This window comes from Melitaea cinxia, chromosome 6 (genome assembly GCF_905220565.1).
Source record: "Melitaea cinxia chromosome 6, ilMelCinx1.1, whole genome shotgun sequence".
NCBI classification, from domain to species: Eukaryota; Metazoa; Arthropoda; class Insecta; order Lepidoptera; family Nymphalidae; genus Melitaea; species Melitaea cinxia.
The window spans coordinates 13,345,504-13,368,861 of record NC_059399.1 but is presented as its reverse complement, the minus strand read 5'-3'; the positions used below and the strand labels follow the sequence as shown (position 1 = coordinate 13,368,861).

Here is a 23,358-nt window from a genome sequence, read left to right as displayed (position 1 = left end):
ATCGTGACGTGCATAAATATCAAAATAGTTAAATGGCCTTATTAGTTTTTATTGTTTTGTTTAAATGAAAATGTTACATATTTTTATTGTTTTTTAAGTAAACCAATCGTCCGTGAAAATGGCAAAATTTATCGCATAAATTTAAAATTCATTTATTAAAATAACAAGTGTCGTTAGTGTTCCGAATACTGTCCAGAACCTGTACACCATGAAAATCAAATACAGTTTAGGATGATAAATGTCTTGCACTCTTGTCTTTATATCGTTACAATGATATTTTTCTTTTTTTAATTTGAGACGGTAAAAAGAAATAACCAATTAATTTTCATTCTAAGAAAAGTAACATAACTTACTCGCACAGATCTGCTAAGGCGTCTAAGAGATGATGTTTGCCGTCGAAGGTCTTCCCTTGAATCGCAGCGAGTACAGAACGAATTAAGGGCTCCCTTTCTTCACCCAACCCATCCGTTAATTCTTTACATATAGTTGATATTGCTTTTGCCGCCTAAACATAAAAAAAAAAATATTATTCAGTATGTAAACAATAGAATCACTTAACAAAATATAAGTGTGTGATTCCTACTGTAGTCGTACCACTACCATCACGAAAGGGGCCTACGCCCAGCAGTACGATTCTAAACTAGTAAACTCCAGAATTAGAAACTTGAAGTGGCAGTGGGCTGATCACCTATGTCGCAGGACCGATGGCCGTTGGAGCAGACGGGTGCTGGAGTGGCGACCGCGTCTTGGCAAACGCTACTGGACTGACGATCCACGTAAGATAAGATTGCCGGTGTGGGCTAGATAAGGATTGCGGAAAACCGGGATGTCTGGCGCGCACTCGGGGTGCCTATGTCCAGCAGTGGACTGCAACAGGCCGAGCTGGCCGACTGCCTGGAGCTCCACAACAGATCGCAGCCGTACCTGTATCTTGAGCGCCCAGGCGGGCGCGGCGAGGGCCCGCTCGAGCGCGGCGCGCAGCGCGGGCAGCTGGCGCCGCACGCCCGCCCACAGCAGTGGACTGCAACAGGCCGCACTGGCCGACTGCCTGGAGCTCCACAACAGATCGCAGCCGTACCTGTATCTTGAGCGCCCAGGCGGGCGCGGCGAGGGCCCGCTCGAGCGCGGCGCGCAGCGCGGGCAGCTGGCGCCGCACGCCCGCCCACAGCAGTGGACTGCAACAGGCCGCACTGGCCGACTGCCTGGAGCTCCACAACAGATCGCAGCCGTACCTGTATCTTGAGCGCCCAGGCGGGCGCGGCGAGGGCCCGCTCGAGCGCGGCGCGCAGCGCGGGCAGCTGGCGCCGCACGCCCGCCCACAGCAGTGGACTGCAACAGGCCGCACTGGCCGACTGACTGGAGCTCCACAACAGATCGCAGCCGTACCTGTATCTTGAGCGCCCAGGCGGGCGCGGCGAGGGCCCGCTCGAGCGCGGCGCGCAGCGCGGGCAGCTGGCGCCGCACGCCCGCCCACAGCAGTGGACTGCAACAGGCCGCGCTGGCCGACTGACTGGAGCTCCACAACAGATCGCAGCCGTACCTGTATCTTGAGCGCCCAGGCGGGCGCGGCGAGGGCCCGCTCGAGCGCGGCGCGCAGCGCGGGCAGCTGGCGCCGCACGCCCGCCCACAGCAGTGGACTGCAACAGGCCGAGCTGGCCGACTGACTGGAGCTCCACAACAGATCGCAGCCGTACCTGTATCTTGAGCGCCCAGGCGGGCGCGGCGAGGGCCCGCTCGAGCGCGGCGCGCAGCGCGGGCAGCTGGCGCCGCACGCCCGCCCACAGCAGTGGACTGCAACAGGCCGAGCTGGCCGACTGACTGGAGCTCCACAACAGATCGCAGCCGTACCTGTATCTTGAGCGCCCAGGCGGGCGCGGCGAGGGCCCGCTCGAGCGCGGCGCGCAGCGCGGGCAGCTGGCGCCGCACGCCCGCCGCGCGCGCCGGCGACAAGTCCGCCCACAGCTCCTCGAACGTCTCCACCGTCACCGACTCTGGCGACACAACGATACTCTTTGAAGTCAAGCTTCTATACGCACGCTCGACCTGGGGAGTGAGCTGGTAGATGCGCGACGAGAGCGTTACGAAAAGTGTGACCGGGCGAGGCGAACGGAAGTCGAGATGGGGATATAATTTAGTGAAGATAGAAAGTTTTACTTCAGTCGTGTGACACTCGTTTTCTTTTTTTATATACGACTAGATGGGACATACTTGAACATCGCAAGCGCGTTGCCGTCCTTACACCCCCCCCCTCCCCGGGAGCTTCGGCCACTCGAGAGCAGTATTATTTAGCTGTAATCTTCTGTACTGTACACAGTACTGCGGTCACCAACCCGCCTGCCCAGCGTGGTGACTATGGGCAAAACACATGAGTTCACGTTATTTTTGGCGTAAACTTGTGGAGGCCTGTGTCCAGCAGTGGACTGTATAGGCTGTAAAGAAGAAGAAGAATCTTCTGTAAGGTCAGAGTATTTCCCCAGAGCAGCTTTTCCTAGTTTTGAGCAGCGAGCAGAATATTTAATGCTTTACGCTATCTATATTATAAACTGTGACTATAATTATATTTAAAAAAAATAGAAAATAGTCAAAATAAACGTGTTTCTTAGCTTATCTATTTTAAATCTAGAGTGAATACGCAACTTCTAGGCGAGCGCGCACCATCTTAGGCTGCATCTTCGCTTACCATCAGGTGAGATCCCAGTCAAGAGCTAGTCTATATATTACAAAAAAAAAAAAAAAAAACAATTTAATACTTCGTTTTATGGTTTTGGTTGTTTCAATTAGCCACAAATTATTTCACCGATGTCACATGAGGTTCATTTGGACTACTACTTCGTAGAAAGATTGCACATGCTATAAGCTAACCTTCATCTTTAGGCCCGTGCATCGCTAAAAAGATAACAGGTGCTAAGATATCTTCATTGTCTTTTATATGTTCGATCTTAGCCTTCGCCACGGACTTCAGTGTAAGAGCAATCGCAGATCTCGATGCGTCATCTTCTTTCGTTTCATACAGGTTCACTAATTTCTTTATCAACTTCTCAATGGACTGAGGCTGTAATTTGATATACACAAATTCATATCCATTCATAATATTTGTGCTTTTTTTAATCTTTAAAAAAATATGAGGTTTTGCCACACAGTGACCACGTCACCTCTATCGTTCTGAACTAAATCAACAGCGTCTCTTTAAATATATAAGGACTAATTTATAAACATTTCTAGCCTCTTCAGAAGTTGGTGAAGCCAAGATACTGTTGAATACCCCCAAAAAATTATATTCTGGGTACTGCATTAAAAACAAACTTCTTTCAGTTTCGATTCGCACACATTCCATTAAAACATGATATGTATCTTCTACTCGATCACATTCTGTGTACAATGGCGAATCAAATTTCCTCATTAGGAAGCCAATTCTATTTAATGGAATGTGTCCGGATCGAAGCCTATGTGCTAGTTGTGCTTTTGTAACCAATTACCTATGCAGATGATAATAATATTGTTAAATTGGAACTAATAGCACTACTTTGTAAATAAAAAGAACGATCTTAAGAGCGATAAAGATATAAACTTTTATTACTGTTACTGTAAGGCGATTCACATAAAATAGATCAGCAAATCTAAATATTGCATTTATTATTAGCTTATTATTTGTTTTATAAAAAAAATCTACTTGGCCAGTTATGTCTACATACGTTAATGTATCATAGTCTTAATAATTATCATCCAGTTATAGTTGTTTTACATAAAGTTATTAACAAATTAAAAAGTTCGTAACGGAGTTTCCAAGCAGTCTATACTTTAACACCGAGTTGCACGAAACAAAATTAAAATTTAAGTAGAGATTAAACTAATTTAATCACAAGAATTTCATACGATTCTTGCGATTAAATTAGTTTAATGACTACTTAAATTTTAATTTATTTTCGTGCAACTCGGCGTAAATGTTTTATAATATTACTTTATAGTAAGCCAAAAAATAAATAAAAAAACACTATACCTTAGCATAAGCGGAAATCTGACCGAGAGCTTCCGCATAATTTTTCCTGACCGTCGCATTTCTATCGAAGATTCCATTCAACAAGTTAGTCATTATTTTTCCGGCAACGGGTTCGAGATCTGCTCGCAAGTAATGCGCGGCGAGAACTAGGAAATGAGCGCAAGCAACTTTCGTACCGAGTTGCGGTGATTTCATCAATTCGAATATTTTCGGCAACATCTCCTTCATAATTTCTATATTTATGTATGGCATACACTGTAACCAAAAAAATATATAATTATTAATCATATTACCTCTACAATAACATTCAGCTATATAATTATTGAAAATGAAGGTCAACGGGTCACAAATTTCCGAACGCGAATAGATTGTGCCGACCGTGCCTAGGAGAGCACGTTAAACCGTCAGTCCCGGTCATAGTAGGGAATATATCCACCAACCCGTATCGAAACAGCGTGGTGGATTAAGCCCTGACCCTTCTTCTACACGGGGAAAGAGGTCTATGGCTAGCAGTGGGATACGGGCTGAAGTATGACTGCTACGGCTCGCACCTTGACCATGGTGTCGGTGGCATTGTGCCTAGGAGAGCAAATTAAACCGTCAGTCCCGGTCATAGTAGGGAATATATCCACCAACCCGCATCGGAGCAGCGTGGTGGATTAAGCTCTGATCCTTCTCCTACACGGGGAAAGAGGTTTATGGCCAGCAGTGGGATATTACAGGCAGGCTGCTGCTACTATAGCTGTTTTGAGGACAGAGAAGAGGTCTATGGCCAGCAGTGGGATACGGGCTGAAGTATGACGACTAGGGCTCACACCTTGACCATGGTGTCGGTGGTGTAGTGGCGGCGCGCGGCGCTGGCGCGCATGTCGTCGAGCAGCTCGCGCGAGCCGCTGTCGGCCAGCGCGGTGCTGAGGTAGGACAGCTGCGCGGCCTCCAGCTCGCCCGCCGCGCCCGCCAGCGCCGGCACCAGCCGCGCCAGGAACGGGCCCAGCGCGCTGCCCGCCGCCGACACCAGCCTCGACACCGTCTGCAGGCTGGCGGGTACATAGATTTACATAAAGCCACTTCTGTGCACAAATAGGTACAGTACCCGGCCCCGACAAATGCACATCGACTAGGGCTTGGAATACCGTTAAAAATTCGGTATCGTTAATTTGTCAAGGTCGGCATAACGTTATTTTTGGAGTAACGATACTTTAGATAACGTTATTTTTCACACATTTTACCGTTTTTTTTTTTTTTTTACCGGTAAAAACTCATTTAACGTTATTTTTAACGTTACTTATCTATACCGTTACTGTTAGTTGCTACTGTTAACATTATAGGTAACGAAATTATTACGCTCCTTTAATGTATGAAAGAGACAGATTAGATTTGTAATTTTCTTTATTGGTTTTTGAATTATTACAGAATACGTCATATAAGATTTGTTAAGTGTGCACATATGTGATCTATTTTTAAAACAATGATGGAATATGAAATAAGCTGTTCGTTGTGTATAAGAAAATATATAATTATTTTTTATTATATTTTTAACAAACTTGAAAAAAATAAGATATTCTCAATTCGATTGAATTTTTTGTAATGTGTGTTACTTCATAAATTATTTTTATTGGATAGACCGATTTCGATAATTCTTTTTTTAATCAAAGTCCCATTTAGATTTGATCAAGTACTTTTCGAGTTATATCTAATAATGCGCATTTACATGATAATTTTTTCGTCTATAAACGTTATTTTACTTGTCAATGTAATTGAAGTTGGTTTTTTCTTTCGTTAGCGAGTAAACACAATTTTATTTATTATATTTCAATATCTCTGAATAAGTTGTTTTTATTAGCAACTGAATTCCAGTACAATAATAATAATATATTGATGAAAAAATTATACAGGTATTTTTTCATTGATGGTCGTGCCTACTTTTATTTATTTTTGTTTGATCGCACAATTATAATGAAATCTAATGCCACGCTCTGTTGCTGCTCTTATCGATTCGCACTGAGCGGCGCGGGGAGTTCAGTCCGTCGAGCCGAAGATTTTCTGCACGGAGCGGCAACGTCGTAGAGGTATCGATAAAAATTTCGTTAATTTGTGATATTAGAGGTAACGTTATCAGTATCGTTAAAATCCTATTTAACGGTAAAATTTAACGTTAAAAAACGTTTTCGTTACCCAATTACCGTTAAAAGTTTTAACGGTAAAAAAGGTATCTGTTAAAATTAACGCTATTTACCGGTACTTTATAATTATAATTGGCAACGGTAACAAGCCCTGACATCGACATTTGGAAGGAGACGATCGGCCAATTTCGACTTCGTACCATGTTATAGTCCAAGATCCCAGAACCCAGACCTTCCTTATTTTCTGTTTGACAACATAGTAGTATAAAAATAATACCATACCACATAATAATACTATTTATTGTACACCATTAAAAAAACAACAGAAAAAACATAAAGTGAAAGATTTACAAATGCGGTCTTATCGCTGAAAGAGCGATCTCTTCCAGACAACCTTTGGGTACAAGACACGAAATAGAAACTGCAGTAAGCAAGTAAACAAATAATTGGTGTGCGATTTACAATATTTGAAAAAAGTACAAATAGATAATATATAATAATAAACATCCATAATACTTACATATATAAAATACATACATATATAAATACATAATAAATATATAAATATTAAATAAATAAATATATTATATCATATAAAGACGAAATAGGCGATCATGACATGTTTAGTGACAAATAGTGTATTTTAAGGTATTTTTTGAAGAAGAAGAGAGACTGAGATTTATTAATATAATAAGTAATGTAAAATACCTAATTAATACAATTTTTTTTTACATATAGCAGTTAATATAATACGTTTATTGGACATACAAATATTCACTACAATGTCAGAAACAACGATCTACGAAATTGAAATCAACCGAATTGTCTCTTTCTAAAAGTTCGTTGTCTATGGCCGGGTACTATACGGGTCACTTAAAAAACTTAAGCGGTTACCGTAGCCTATAGACGTCTGCAATACCAAAAGCGTCCCAGGAAGTCTGGTCACCTTACTCACCACAGGAACACAATACTGCTTGAAAGCAGTATTATTTAACTGTGATCTTCTGAGGTTGAGGTACATCCCCATTCGGGCTGCTGAAGATTTTGAGTAGAATATTTCTTGCTATGCCTTATCTCAGTAAATTTACACCTTTACAGTGACTAACAAGAAAAGGAAAATACAAAATATACACATGTTAAGAGGGAGATATTGCTAATAGTAATAAGGTGGTCTTATTACTATTAGCAATATCTTGTAGATCCAAACAGCCTTATGTGAAAGTGAATTACTTGCTAATCTATTTGCTTTGGAATATAATTTTTAATGAGAATATTTTTTACTTAAATTTTAGATAAGATCGTATTTTTTATAAGTTTTTAATAGATAATACGTTTATCAAACTCACCTGACACTCCTGACTTCTTTAACCAAATTGGTAATTCCCGTCTCCAGGAGAACGGGTAATATAGCTGATACAATTTCCTTGCCGTCTTTACCCTGGTTTACGTCTGACGCTTGAATGCATAACTAGGGACAAACAATTTTATAATTATTTATTTATCATTCACTGAAAAAAAGAAAAAAATTATCTACAAAAAATCTTTAGCAATGTGGTGTGTAAATTCTAGTGATTAAATTTTATTTTGTTTTTTTTTTCTTGTTATTAAGGCCATATTTATATCAATTGATATCATCTTGTCCAACTTGACAACCCCATCCATCCTGGATAAAATATAAGCAATTTGCCAAAACAAAATATAAATAACCAGGGAATGAGACTAAGCACCTTAGAGAACTTTTTGGTGGCAAAATCCAGGACAAAATAGTATACGTAATGGAAACAAAAAAAAATCACGCTTATAAAACTCAAGTAGTAACCTTAGATAGCACGTTGGCAGTGGAGGTGGCAGCGAGACGCGTGCCTTCGTGTACGTCGTCCATAACACGGAAGAGCTGAGACCACAGAGTCGGCAGTTGTGGCAGAGACGCCTGCAGGCTCTGAGCGCCTCTGAGCAGACCGAAAACAGGTTATTTAGGACTAACAAAGGATTTTTAGGTACAGCATCAGAATGTTGAAATTTTTTTGTACTAATGTATAAAAGAGTTCTAGTTATTTAAAGCTAAATTTATGTAAAAAAATTAGCAGGCAACGTTAAGTTGTGAATATCAATTTATGAAGATTGAAAAGGATCAAGAGCAAGTACCATTTATCTACTTATCGAAATTTGACACAAACGCTACATTATAATAATGACCAACCTCAGAAGATCAGCTAGAGCGTTGCAACACGACATCCTCACTCGCCACTGATTGGACGTGAGATTGGTAACTAGATCGTCCAATATCTCCTTGTGATACTTTTGGACCTGCGGAACAAATTAACGAGTTTGTAAAGACTAGTGTGAGCGATAGTGTAGTTAGTGTGTCGACGGTGCATAACATGCTGGCGTTAGTGGGGGGGTGGGTGTCGAAGGTGTATGGTACGCTAGTAGGATCGAAAGTATAGTTGTCGAAGGTATAATGTGAGTGTGTCGACAGATCACACCACGTTAGCGGGGAGTTGGTGTAGTGTGAGCAAATTCAATGCGAGTGTAGTATGCGTGCTAAAATTGTGTGGTGGTGGGGGTAGTAGTATACATTATTTATTGCACTTAAAAACACATACAAAAATATTAATACAATGGCAGTTGGCAATGGTGAACTTATCACTAAAAGTCTAAAAATCTACTAGTTCACCTATGGGAGTGAATGATGGTACTATCGTGGGGTACAGAGGTGAGAGAAAAAAAAACCAAAAGACAAAAAAAAACTGTTAAATAACAACAAATAATTTACATTTTTTTTTATATCACTAGGTCGGCAAACAAGCGTACGGCTCACCTGATGGTAAGCGATTACCGTAGCTTATAGACACCTGCAACACCAGAAGCATAGCAAGCGCGTTGCCGACCCAATCCCCAATCCCCCCAGTAGCTCTGGTCACCTTACTCACCAACAGGAACACAATACTGCTTGAAAACAGTATTATTTAGCTGTGATCTTCTGTAAGGTCGAGGTACTACCCCAGTCGGGCTGCTCCATATTTTGAGCAGGAAATTCCTGTTGTGCCCTACCTCAGTTAAAGGGTGTCAAATCTTCTTCGTCGTTGGTGACGAGACTTCAAATGACTGCACTATGTGCCAAAGTTTTGAAGTCATCAAACATACATATTATACACATATAAACATACATAACTAAATAGATACGTATATATTCTACACCTTATACATTAGAACTGACTCTAGAAATTAGGTGACTTCTCAAGCTGTTTTGTAATAAGGAGCGCTCACGGTCTTCGTGGTGTCGGGCACGAGCGCGAACCAGATGGAGGCCATGGAGGCCTGGATGCGCGGCGTGGGGTCGAACCGGTAGCGGAACAGGCGCGGCACGATGCGGCCCGCGTGCGCGCCCAGCGCCGCGCCCGCCTGCTGCGCGATGGACTGGAAGCCGAACGCCGCGCCTGCCGCGTATGGCATGAAGGCAGGTTATTTTTTTTTATTATAATAATAATAATAATCTTTATTGGACACAATCATAAATTATACAATACAGATTACCCTGATTCCTGCACTAGTTTGCACTGTGTTGCAGACGCCAGTATCATCCCCTTAAATATATGTAATAACAAATTATGCCCTTAAAAACTAATTATTATCAATTCAATGGTACGAAAAAAATCAAAACTAGCTAACATTAACATTAATAACTTTAAACTATAATTAACCGACTTCCAAAGGAGGAGGATCTCAATTCGACTGTATTTTTTTTAATGTGTGCTACTTGAGAACTTTTGACTGGGTGGAGCGATTTCGACAGATTCTCTTTTAATTGAAAGGTGGTGTGTGTCAATTGGTCCCATTTAAATTTATTTGAGATCTAACGACTACTTTTCGAGTTATATCTAATAATGCGTTTTTACTTGACGCTTTTTTTCGTCGACCTACGTTGTATTATACTTTATAACTTCCTACTGGATGTACCGATTTTGATAATTCTTTTTTTTTTTTTTTTGAAAAGTAGATATTCCTAGTTTGGTATCATGGGAAGGAAACTAGGATCTGATGATGGAATCCCAGAGAAATCGAGGGAAACTCTCGAAAATCCGCAATAACTTTTTACTGGGTGTACCGATTTTGATAATTTTTAATTTAATCGAAAGCTGATGTTTATCATGTGGTCACATAATTTTTATCGAGATCTGATAACTAATTTTTGAGTAATCTTTAATAACGCGTAGTTACTTGACTATTTTTTCGTCGATCTACGTTGTATTACTCGTCGGTGTAATTGAAGTCGGTTTTTTTTCGTTTGCGAGCAAACACAATTATTTTCTACTAACTAGGTCGGCAAACAAGTATACGGCTCACCTGATGGTAAGCGATTACCCTAGCTTATGGACGTCTGTAACACCAGAAGCATCGCAAAACGCGTTGCCGACCCTATCCCCAGGAGCTTTGGTCACCTTACTTATCAACGGGAACATAACACTGTTTGAAAGCAGTATTATGTAGCTGTAATCTTCCGTAAGGTCAAGGTACTACCCCAGTTGGGCTGCTCCATATTTTGAGCAGGAAATTTCATGCTGTGCCCTACCTCAGTCAAAATACGTAACACCTGACAGACAATGGAACATATCGTCGTTAATACTCCAATACCGCGTAACCAACAGTGACACAAAGGTCGTATCTACACAGCGACGAATTTTATAGGAAAGTTTAAAAGCTCAGCATTTTCTTTATTTCTTCGGCTTAAGTCGACTGAAATGTAATAAAATGACTACGAATTTACGTACTTTATCTCCTCTTATGATTCATTGTTCGTTGAACCCTTTATTAATTATTTTTTGGAATAAAAACACACTTCCGCGGTATTGCATCTTCAAAAATTTATCGAAATTTACCATTTCTGCAACTTACGCGAAATTATATAGTATATTCTAAGATCTGGTTCCACTTTCATCTCATTTATCTACATATGGAACTGAAATTAAACTATTTTACTTACAACTTCTACTACTGCAACTTATAACACGTCCCTAATTAAAGCTTTTGACGAAACATTGGATTCGACTAAATTTGACCAACTTTACCTCGTTATTTATTTATTAAGATATACTTTACCACTCCAAATCATTTACTTAATTATATCCCTGATTTTTTTAAAAGACCTCGTGGGACGATTTCCACTGCTATAAAGAGCCGTACGCACGAAATTTAAATTTTAATTTTTTTGTAGTTGCTCGGTATTAGCAAGTACACACAAGGTATTGCAGTATAAACGGCAATTTGTCATTTTCTATAACCAAAATTTGCTTCATTACACTAACACAAATAATGTATTAGTGTTATAAAAAATCCGTACATTTCTAAACTTTTTATTTTTTATTTAAAGAGAAATTCATTTTAATTAGAAATCAATAAAATTTAGCACACATCTTTACCATTAGCTACTTCTTGCACCATCGATTAAATATTACTCGCGAAGCTTAAATATTATTTAATATTTTTTGGATTTTATATAAAAATGAACGTACCTCTCTTTGAATTCCAAATTGAATTGTGATGAGCTAAATGCATGAATTTATAAAGCAAATCGGGCTGATTCAAATCCGATGCCAGGGAGCAGAGTTCTTTGTATGTCGAGAGATTTCCTCTGAAAAAAAACCATGATAAGAATACAAAACAAAACTATAATAATACTTTAACAATACATAAGGTATTTTTGTTTTAATCAAAGTAGTAAGGCTACAGGCGAAAGCTAAAATAAAAACTCACAATATAGACTAGAGCGCTTAATTAATTTGGGCAAAGTAACGAACATGTGTATAAAAATATAACATTTAAGACAAATATTTACCGGAATCAGTTTTATGCGAAATAAATTTTGTATTTGTAAGATTTTTTTTGTGTTACCCCACACATTAGGCAATTCTAAAACATTTTTTAATATCATGATAAATGAGCACCGACACGGTCAGTCGGAGATGCAGGTTCGATCCCCGCTGGAACGTTCGCTTTTTGATATGATATTTAAAAAAAAATGTTTAGAAATTTTTGTAATTTAATAAAACAAAAAATGAAATTGTAGGCATACCCAGTAGGAGCCTTTCCCAACTGCCCCTCTTCAAATATCTGCGTATCCTCGGTGACTTTTGCCACAGATCTTTTACCGCTTGTCAATTGTTCTATAATTTCAGACACCAGTGCCTTCTTTTGACTTTCATCCGAATTTTGGTACACGAGACTTAAGCCTTTGCTTGCGACGTCTTGGACTATATCTGTAAACAAGGGCAAAAAATTTAACAATCTCACTCTCTACACAAATATATCTATTAATATTGTCTACAGTTAGATCTTCTAGATTTTGTTGAGTGTCTGTATACAGCGCTCTTTCTATTTCCCAAGTCCCTTTACGGTACAAATTATCAAAATTTGTCCACAATGAGTATCTTAATTTCATTTATTAATTCGAATTTCAATGTTTTGTCTTTCAATGTCTCTGTCAATTTCAATTTTGGATTTGAATGGCAATCTTAATCCAATCTTGGACAAAGTAAGGACAATAATTTTATACTTAAACAATACAGGCAATAAAAACCATACCGCTGTTTTCTGATAGGAAGTCCATGAACATGTCCTGCAATTGCTGCAGCGAACTCTTTATCGGTTCTCTTTCAGGACAATTTTTCAACAGAGCCAATAACCAAATACTTGTAGCCTGGGTTAGAATATGAGAAAATACTTTAATTGTTATTATATACATATTATATAATATTTAATTAAAATTGTTTTTTTTTTAGATACAAGCAAACACAATTATATGATTATAATTTTTATTTTTCTTTTTAGGGAAAATATTATTCAAAATTTAAATCAAATATTAAGATTCAGATTGTATTCGAGACGCAAATTTCATGTCATTTTAAATTTAAGTATCTAATATATAAATCCATTTATTACTCCAGATTAAACCAATTCTACATAATAATCAACAAAATAAAAGGTTTTATATAATTTCTAAGGTTTATATGCTACGTTGGTATACTTACGGGTTATTTTATTTATCTAAATAATGTAATCGATATTTATCTCACCTGTCTAGAATGTGGATGTGGTTGTCTGCCAATCTTGAATAACTCTAAAAGCAACCACTTTAAGAGCTCATCGTTCTCCTTCAACCCATCTGCATCTTTTACTTTCGCAACACCCTATTAAAAAAGTTAAATAAATTAATATTGTAGTTACAAACAAAAACAGAGTAAATAAATTGATACAGATTATCTTAAGTATAATAAAATACTTTGGCTGATACAAACTTTTTTTATTATTATTTATATTTAAGTATAGTATTTTCTTACGTCTCTCGGTAATTCGGTCCACAGATCTCTGTTCTCATTAGAGTTGACGCCTTCAACGCAAAGTACCAGTGACTCACCTATTTGCAGATGTATTTCGAATTCTTTGCTCTGAAAATTTTAAAGATTATTTAAAAAAAAAACTGTAATCAATATCACATATTTAGTTCAAATAGTAGTTTTTCAGCCTTTTTTCAGCATATACGTTTTACACACCCTACAAATAGTTCATCAGTGTGTCAGCGCAAAATAACGCAATATGATTAGAAAATATAATATAAATCATTCATTATTTAAAATTATTTAATATTTATTAAAGCAACTACGAAATGAAAAAAAAATGCAATTCGAACAAAACTAACATCTTTAGCCATTTGTAGAAATCCTTTGACAATCTGTTTTGCAAACGGCAGCCTCTCGCCACAACACATCAGACCGAGTGTTAATAGCGATCTCTCTTTAACCTTCGAAGGTAACTTCGCGTTTCCAACAATCCTGAACAACTTTTCGGCCACCGAGAACTTTGTAATATCATCATCAATACCACTGTTTTGGTCGATTTTAAATGGATTATCTGATTGTAATAACAATTCCTGCTTCGATGATATGTTGGGTAGAGGCAACGCACTACAACGCACCAATATGGACGCCGCAGTACATGACGTACTAACTAGAAGTGTTTGGGGACTGGATAGGAAATTTGCTGCAAAAATAAATATATTTTATAACTTTCCAGAAGCATTTTAGCAACGTCATTTAATGCACATCAAGTATTCTTTACCTAAACACAACGCGCCATTTTTGTAAGGTTCCCAATTGCTTGGATTAAAGCCCTTACCACCAAAAGTCCCTTTTTTCGACAAAACTATACATCTCTCGCATAAATGCGTGAATGCAATCAAGTAGCCGCATTGACTTTCCAAATTCTTATTCTTCTGACTTTGCTCCACGAACTCCTTGATCTCGTTTTCAATAGAAGCTTTATTATTTGTATGGACGGTGATTATAGCGTAGATAGCAGCAGAATTTTCTCGAATGTCCTCTTTAGTGCTAGTCGTAAATAGATTTTTGAGGAATGGCAAAATTTGGGTATATTTATCGGCCATTTTCTTCGGCGCACATCCAACAATGTCTAAGAAGCAGGTGAGAGCCATAACACCTAGAAACGGGTTGACCATAACAATAACATTAGTAATTACACTCATAACACATGGATCTTGTTAAAAAATTAAGCTCCAGGAATCATTCTAGAAAATTTTTGGTATTTATTCTTTTGAACTTAAAATAAGAGCTTATACATTTCTATAAATTCTATTAAATAAAATATTAGGCAGTTATATTTATAAATAATAGCAAATATATTTTACACGATACAGCATGATGATCGCTTGATCCTCATAATATTAATAATTAATATATATATTCATTACAATGTTTTAATAAGATATTCTTATCTCTAAAAAAATCTAAAGTATACCTGGGCTAGCATTTAAAAGTGTCGTTATCATCGTCAAGTAACGATCGAGTACTTCAGTTTCCAGTAAGTTTTCTTGAATGTATTTAGCGAGGACTGGTGAGGTGGCATTGGGATGGTTCGAACAATCTTTAAGATTAGCATCACGATTCAAACACATTCTTAAGTATCTCAATATCTACAAACAAAGTAAATATTTACTTTTACGTTCTTATTGCCTTTATAGATCGTTATATTTAAAAACCCTTGCCATTATTTGACGGCTTGGTGTTCAAATTGACGAATTGAAGTAAGGCATTCACACCGGCGTCCTAATTTACTACAATTTAATTGGTTAAGGGACGCGACTCATCAAATTTTTTTGCCTACGCGAACAGACAACAATATAATTGATCAAAAAAGTTCATTTATTTATTTAAAAAGCACTACTATATTTTGTATAGAATCGGTGAAGATAAACAAAGCACAAAAAGAGTAGCAGTCGCTTCAGCCTGTAATATCCCACTACTGGGCATAGGCCTCTTTCCCCATGTAGGAGAAGGATCAGAGCATAATCCACCACGCTGCTCCAATGCGGGTTGGCGGATATATTCCCTACTATGAGTTACGATCGCTATCAGGTGTACATGATAACAACCGGGAGCGACGACTTAACGTGCTCTCCGAGGCACGGTGGGGAGACCCACTAGGACTGCATAAACACCCAGACCACGGCAAACACCCGTATGGCCAATACAAATGTTTGTCATGTGCGGGGATCGAACCCGCAACCGCCAGCGCAACAGGTACAATCTATGGCTGTGACCTCTGCGCCAACGCGGCGTCAAAGAGTAGCAGTACACAAACGAAAATGATTCCGCAAGAGTCGTTTATTCTTAAAGGAAATGGCTAAAAATACCAACCTCCTGGTAAGTTTGCGGATGGAACTGCAACACCTGATTGCTGATTACAAACCTATGTTTAGCATTAGAACCCGTCTTCCGTTTCTGTATCTGATCCCAAATATAATTGACAACATCCTTAAATTTCGGTACTTTAAACTGGTTTTCTTGTTTGTCCTTCTCTCTTTTGGCGATATCCTCATCTATACTCGCTACGGTTGCCTCTTTGATTGATACATTGTTCACTACATCTTCGATTTCATTTGGTCGCGATGTCCCATATAAACATTTCAGTGCCTCGGTTGACACGTCATCTTGGCTAAAATTTATTTTTAGATTTTGTTTCGATAAAAAAGGAGATTCGAGTATTCAAGCTTTGTCAAACAGAAAAAAATTAAGCGATGCACATACCTGTCTCCACTGGCTATTAGCAGTAGGTATCTGGATGGCACATAGTCTTGAGGGAAAACAGTTGCCGAATATCTCATAGCAACATACCGGATCATAGATTCTTCGCTGTGCATATAGCTAAAAAAAATCAGCTTCAATAAAACACCCTTGTTAAAATTTATTGAAAATGTAATCAATCATCCCAATGTACATAACATTTTGCATTTAATTTATGGGTTGGTTTTATCACCAAATCTTCAAGATACAATATTCACAAAATATTCATACAACAAAATTAATAAAAACTGTTGTTAACTTTAATACATTTCCTAACTTGACAATGAATATTTATCATAGCGATTTTACACATACTGGCGTTGCGCTATTTGCATTCTATTGCAATAGTAATATTTATTCAGCTCGAAGCAACCTATACGCAGAGTGGTGTAAGAGTATCAAGTTTATTTAGGTAGAGTAACTGCTCTAGCCCACAAGACTAGTGTGAGAGATGACGTGTAAGGGAAGGTCATGAGGAAAACCAAACCCAATGAAAGTCGATCTAACACTAAGTTTATTTAGATTATTTTGAGTATATATAGGCAGAAGTACAGACATCATTCGCATCAGGCAAACAAGAATTTCGTAAGGAATAACCTAAATTAAAGGGGATTACGAGATTGCAAAGACAAGACGAATCAATCACATTAATGAATGTGCGGTACCCGTACAGTATTTGTTACTTTGTTAGTGTGTGATTAACAAAAGCAAAAGATTGTCAAAATTTGAGCAGCCCGAATGGACGAAACGGACCTTACAGAGGATCACAGCTAAATAATACTGTTTTCAAGCAGTGCTGTGTTCCTGTTGGTGAGTAAGGTGAGCAGAGCTCTTGGGGGATTGGGGATTGGGTCGGCAACGCGCTTGCTATGCTTCTAGTGTTACAGACTCAGTCAGCAGAGTCTATAACCTACGGTAAACGTTTACCATCAGGTGAGCCGTACGGTTGTTTGGTGACCTATTTATATAAAATGTAAATTACTTACTGGTCCAGAAGAGCGAATAAAGCAAGTGCCTGAGGTTCGTCGAATGGACTAGGCTTTGATTTTTTGCTCTCCGAACTCATTTCCACATCCACGTCGCTTTGAGAGGTGCTCGGCTCAGATGTGTCCATCGGTTCTGGTTCATCTGCAGGTTTTTCATCAATGTTTTAGTATATACCATAATCGATGTAGATTTGTTTACTAATTGTATGATAATCAAAGCAGCGACAATTTTATTTAGAGATTAGGAATGTACGGAGTCAATTTATCGGAACCGAAGTCGGAGGCGGAGTTTTTTAATTTGATTTACTAAGTGCAACTGTGATTTTTGCATGCGTCGTTAGCCTACAAGTAATTGCTGCACTTGTATATGAAGTATTATTTCTAAATGTTAAATATTTATGAATCAGTGTGTAACTGTTGGTAACCTTATAAATAAATACTAAATAATTTATCGGAGTCTGAACAGGAGTCGGAGTCGGAGTCAGTTCAGAAATGGTAATAGAAGAGAGATGTTTAACTATTTATTTTAAAGACAAATAAAAATGTTACTCCGTAAATCTAATTTTAATTAAAAAATAATAAGTTTACACAAACTGTGATAATAAAAATTAACATGTTTCCAATAATAGTTAACAGCTGACTATTTTTTCCGATCAAAATTTCTAATAAAACATCGTAGGAAGTGCTTACAAAATAATATATTAAGATTGTGCAGAAAATGAAAATTTCAGGAAGCGTAACGATTGCTTAGTGCACACATTTAATAGTACGTAAGTCTGTCCGGTCAACTAGTAAATAGTAAATAGTAATTCCAAGTAAAAGGAAACAATAAAATACTATTTAGTCTAATTACCAAACTAACCTTCGGCGTTAATCTTGTATGCAACGGCCATCTCTAATAACGCGTCTCGTAATGCCGTCTTTATCTCTGGAACAGCATCCGGTATCTTCTTGACGAGCTCCTCGATAAGAGCGAATTGGTTGTTGAAACTGTTTGGACATTTCATTGCCAGTCTACCTGTTGTAAAATATTTAATTATTTTTAGTATCACAAAATTCAATCGCTGATCTGATAGTTTTTTGTAATAGTAAATCCATGAGCATAAAGGCGAAAAAAAGCAAATATGTCATAAGTGTGAGCCATATAAAATCTCAAACGACGTCTTATATAAACATAAATCCATCGCTTGATGTATTAAAGCTACGACGACTGCACTAATTTCAGATATTTCTTTTACCTTTACTAAATACTTTGTAGGAGGTTCTTATACAATGAAAAACTAGGAAAATTGGACAGAAATTACCAGAAAAAGTACCGCCTACTAGCTGAACCGATAAATAAAAACACATACCTAAGCACATATAAGCCTTGGGTTGATGTTCCGCGTGCTCTTCAGATCTTATCAGCTTGAGTAGTCCTTGGAGAAACACTGTCGACACTTTTCTCAGTTGGACTTCATCTCCACTAAGATATAAAAAACTCATATAAAAAATTCATATAAAAAACTCATATAAAAAACTCATATAAAAAACTCTATACATTTTCTAGAAGTAATTTTAATAAGTATAAGTATTTACTATATAAGTAAGTAGTAGCTGTGTGGCTACGGCACTAAAGAATTTAGCCACCCCCTCTCTTCCCGTGGGTGTCGTGAGAGGCGACTAAGGGATAACAAGGTTCCACAACCATCTTGGAACTTAAGAAGCCGACCGATGGCGGGATAACCATCCAACTGCTGGCTTTGAAATACACAGGCCGAAGACGGGCAGCAGCGTCTTCGGTGCGACAAAGCCAGCCCTGCGGTCACCAACCCGCCTGCCCAGCGTGGTGACTATGGGCAAAACACATGAGTTTACGCCATTTTTGGCACGAACTTGTGGAGGCCTGTGTCCAGCAGTGGACTGTATAGGCTGTAATGATGATGATGATATAAGTAATTATAATAACTATGCTTTATATAAAAGTTATGACTTCTAGTTTTTGTGGCATCACAAATATGTGGAAAAAATGGAAAACTACAACTGCACGCCTCCACGCACTCCTTTAAAACTATCGTTCGCAACTTATACCTACCAGCGCCATCTAGTAGCTCGTTTAGGAACTAATGATTGACAATAATAAGTTCGATTAGTTGATTTGGTTCTTGTAGATAATCACAGATGGTTTTGATACTATATTATTATGATAGAAAGTAAAAATATTTATTATAACAAATTAAAGAATTTTCGCTTTCATATCCGATAGGCTGATTGTTAGTTAATATTTTCCTGATATAGTAAAAAACAGCTTATTTCGTCAAGTGGTTCACGCGTTATTTTACTACCATCCATACATCCAAAACGTTGACGCCCAACAATGTTTTTTAACTGATACTTTTTACTATAATATAAGTATTCAAAAAAGCCTTCAAATGATATTCAATTTATAGTTTGATGTGTATTATGTATAAAAGTGTGTATTTCATAGCATATTAATGCATTGTTATAAAAATATAGAGGTTTAAGAGTAAACGTTGTTTTTATTTTCAGCGTCGTAATTTTGGTGGCATGGAATATTAACGGTCAGGTTTTTTAGACTCATATTTCTCTTTTTTTTTTAATTTAATTTAAAATAATTCTTGTTATACACTAATTAAAATACATGAAAAACATTTTAAAAAATTCGATCCATAATTATTTCAATAGATTATAGGAGTAGATTTTTTTTATGTCACTAGGTCGGCAAACAAGCGTACGGCTCACCTGATGGTAAGCGATTACCGTAGCTTATAGACACCTGCAACACCAGAGGCAACGCAAGCGCGTTGCCGACCCAATCCCCAATCCCCCCAGGAGCTCTGGTCACCTTACTCACCAACAGGAACACAATACTGCTTGAAAACAGTATTATTTAGCTGTGATCTTCTGTAAGGTCGAGGTACTACCCCAGTCGGGCTGCTCCATATTTTGAGCAGGAAATTCCTGCTGTGCCCTACCTCAGTTAAAGTAAGTGGATACAACAGTAATAGTAAGTAATGTAAATTAGAAAACTTACTTATTTATCACATTCAGCAAAAACATAAGGGACATGTTACGTAGTCGGGTATTTGTGTTTGGATCAAAAAGAGACGAAAATACAACCTGCAACAAATATTTATCTTAGCAAACGATTCTATAGAACAGCAATGTGGCAGCTTAAGCTTCAACCTTCTTCTATATGCTGAGGGATATTTTGCCCAGAACTAACTCCATTAGACTTCTTCAATTCTAAGTATTTATAGTTTTTTCTCCTTCTTCTTCTTCTTCTTTTTCAGGGTTAATGGCTTTCAATAGTGCCAAATGAGCAAAGATGATTATAGTTTATTCGCATTAAGAATATATTGACTCATTGCCGTCACTCACCTGTCTGACTGACTTACTGCGACTTTTCAATTTGAATACAGCCATCAAATTATTACTACAGTTTAATTGATCAAGGGGCATGGCAAAGTGACAGCTATGAGTGATCATTTTCTTAACGCAAATTAACTACAGTACATTATTTAAAGCAATAACCACTTACTTGTACACAGTGAGGAAACATAATGGCCGCGCCTGTCGCCTTGTTTAAGTATTGTATGAGCTTCAAACGAAGTCTTGTGCAAGCTGGTACCTAAAATATAAATTACCAATATAAAAATAAATAAGTAAATGCATTTTCTATCAACATAATCTAAAATCATAGTTTATATCATTAATGTTCATGTGCTGTATAGCAGTGACGTAGCGTAGCGGGGGCGGCAGGGGCAGCCCGCCCCAGGCAGCAACTTTATAAATAACAACGAAAACTATCGAATCCGCCAAAAAAACTAAATACCGCCTAAATTGTCTTAATCATGCAATCATATATAAAAACAATAGAAACTCACTTTGCGGTCATCTTGAGGTACTTTCAACCCTCCCCAAGTACCTAGATACAGAGAGTAGAGCGGTGACACCACTGAAGGCAGCGACCAATCTACAGAACTGCAACAAAAATATTATATAAAAATTAAAATTAATCGCTAAATACAAAACTCGAGAACGGCTGAACCATTTCTTAATAGCCATACTTTTTATATATACTTTATATATACTTTATTGCACTCAAAAAATAGATATAAAACATACAATAATAGAAAGGTTTATGGCAAAGGTGGACTTATCTCTGAAAGAGATTTCTTCCAGTCAACCCATGGTCATGAGTAAGTGTTTCATATAGCGAGGCAAACAGTGCAAGAAGTATTCATTCAGAAGAAAATAAAAAATAAATAATAAATATTAAAAAAAAAACACCTAAGAAAAAATAAATAAAATAAAAGAATAAAATTTATATATATATATATATATATATATATATATATATATATATATATATACAAAAATGTAACATACTACATATTAACAAATACATATAAAGATACATACCAAAATACAAATATACTTATACATATACATAAACATATACATACTCACTATAATATATAAATAAATACATACATATTCTATAATATACAGATGATTACACATTAGCTAGTGAAAGCAAGTGTTTCTTTTTTTGAGTTTTCTAACACTTTGCAGAAGGTTCTTATGGAATGAAAACAAATGCGTAGAACCTAGCAACTGCACGTGATTGGTAGTTTAAAAAATAGGACCACGTCTATTGAGTCAATTAGTATTAGATATGCTTAAGATCATATACAGTTATTCTAATGCGTTTTTTTGCACCTAATGGTAAGCGGTTACCATAGCCTATAGACACCTGCAACACCGGGAGCATCGTAAATACATTGTCAACCCTACTCCCAATCACCCCCAGGCGCTCCGGCTACCTTACTCAGCACACTGCTTGAATGCGGTATTACTTAGCTGTTATCTTCTGTAAGGTTAAGGTGCTCCCCCAGATGGATTGCTCCAGATTTTGAGCAGGATATATCCTGCTGTAACCTACCTCCATCCGAGTGCCTTTGAATCGTCACTAACAAATTATTTCACTCTAATCAATTACTGCATATACCTGTTGACTCGGATAAGTGGACTGTTGGCGTGATTTGCGACGCTAAAGCGAGAATCCGCAGCGGCTACTATCAGCGGTACGAGAATATCATTCACGTTAAAAATATCTTTGCTTATAAAATTCACGATGGAAAGTTTCATCTGAAACACAAAAAAAAATCTAGTGTTTACATAAAATCAAATTAGTCTTTATTTACAGATAACTGTCAATAATACGTTATTTCATAAAAATAAAGTGCGTGCGTCAACTCTGAGACGTGACTGAAGTTTATTCACTAAAAACAATTACAGTAATATTTAAAAATGAAAATGTTCCATCAAATTATTCAAATTATAATTAATTAAATTAATAAAACTATAAAATAAAAACTTAAATAGACACTTTCTATTCATATTGGTATAGTAACACGTTGGCGCAACAGGTTGCAGGTTCGATCCTCGCACATGATAAGCATTTGTATTGGCTATACAGATGTTTGCCGTGGTCTGGGGGTTTGTGCAGTCCTTATGGGTCTTCTCACCGTGCCTCGGAGAAAACGTTAAGCCGTCGGTCTCGGTTATTATCATGTATGCCTGATAGCTTTCGTTACTCATAGTAGGGAATATATCCGCCAACCCGCATTGGAGCAGCGTGGTGGATTAAGCTCGGATCTTTATCCTAGATGGGGAAAGAGGCCTATGCCCAGCAGTGGGATATTACAGGCTGAAGCTTGATACAATAAATGTTAGTATAATACCTAAATCTTGCTAAAGCTAATTCTGTAATACATCACTCAACGCCACAACTGTTCCGTTATTTAACACAATTTCACCCCTCATATTTTGTTCATACTACGTCCCATATATGTTTTTTTAAGGAGTAAATCCAAAAATGTCTCAATAGAACAATCAAACAAAAAAATCTATTACTTTTATATTTTTTCAAGTTTCGACAATAAATAGTTGTTTGCTCGCAAACGAAAAAAAACGAATTCAACTTACATCGACAAGTAATACAACGTAAGCAGACGAAAAAATTAACAAACGCACTAGTCGTCATTACGATTTTCGAGGATTTCCCTAGATTTCTTTGGGATTACATCATCAGATCCTGGTTTCCTTAT

The 23,358-nt window shown here is 37.6% G+C and overlaps 1 protein-coding gene across 1 annotated transcript in view; it reads right to left on the bottom strand.

The window, feature by feature from the left end:
* LOC123654402 (proteasome-associated protein ECM29 homolog) overlaps nt 1-23,358 on the bottom strand; it is a 30,501-nt gene that overhangs the window by 4,985 nt on the left and 2,158 nt on the right. The window contains exons 7-32 of the mRNA XM_045590311.1: nt 22,257-22,396; nt 21,130-21,226; nt 20,784-20,873; nt 20,277-20,362; nt 18,595-18,707; nt 18,105-18,260; nt 17,243-17,384; nt 16,221-16,337; nt 15,831-16,128; nt 14,932-15,106; nt 14,236-14,613; nt 13,817-14,157; nt 13,458-13,565; nt 13,194-13,307; nt 12,703-12,817; nt 12,194-12,377; nt 11,634-11,752; nt 9,391-9,560; nt 8,321-8,427; nt 7,940-8,069; nt 7,467-7,588; nt 4,815-5,034; nt 3,998-4,252; nt 2,863-3,052; nt 1,849-1,991; nt 354-505 (exon numbers count right to left, since the gene is read on the bottom strand). Coding sequence (XP_045446267.1) covers nt 354-505; nt 1,849-1,991; nt 2,863-3,052; nt 3,998-4,252; nt 4,815-5,034; nt 7,467-7,588; nt 7,940-8,069; nt 8,321-8,427; nt 9,391-9,560; nt 11,634-11,752; nt 12,194-12,377; nt 12,703-12,817; nt 13,194-13,307; nt 13,458-13,565; nt 13,817-14,157; nt 14,236-14,613; nt 14,932-15,106; nt 15,831-16,128; nt 16,221-16,337; nt 17,243-17,384; nt 18,105-18,260; nt 18,595-18,707; nt 20,277-20,362; nt 20,784-20,873; nt 21,130-21,226; nt 22,257-22,396 — 4,262 coding nt within the window. The remainder of the gene's footprint in view (nt 1-353; nt 506-1,848; nt 1,992-2,862; nt 3,053-3,997; nt 4,253-4,814; nt 5,035-7,466; nt 7,589-7,939; nt 8,070-8,320; nt 8,428-9,390; nt 9,561-11,633; nt 11,753-12,193; nt 12,378-12,702; nt 12,818-13,193; nt 13,308-13,457; nt 13,566-13,816; nt 14,158-14,235; nt 14,614-14,931; nt 15,107-15,830; nt 16,129-16,220; nt 16,338-17,242; nt 17,385-18,104; nt 18,261-18,594; nt 18,708-20,276; nt 20,363-20,783; nt 20,874-21,129; nt 21,227-22,256; nt 22,397-23,358) is intronic.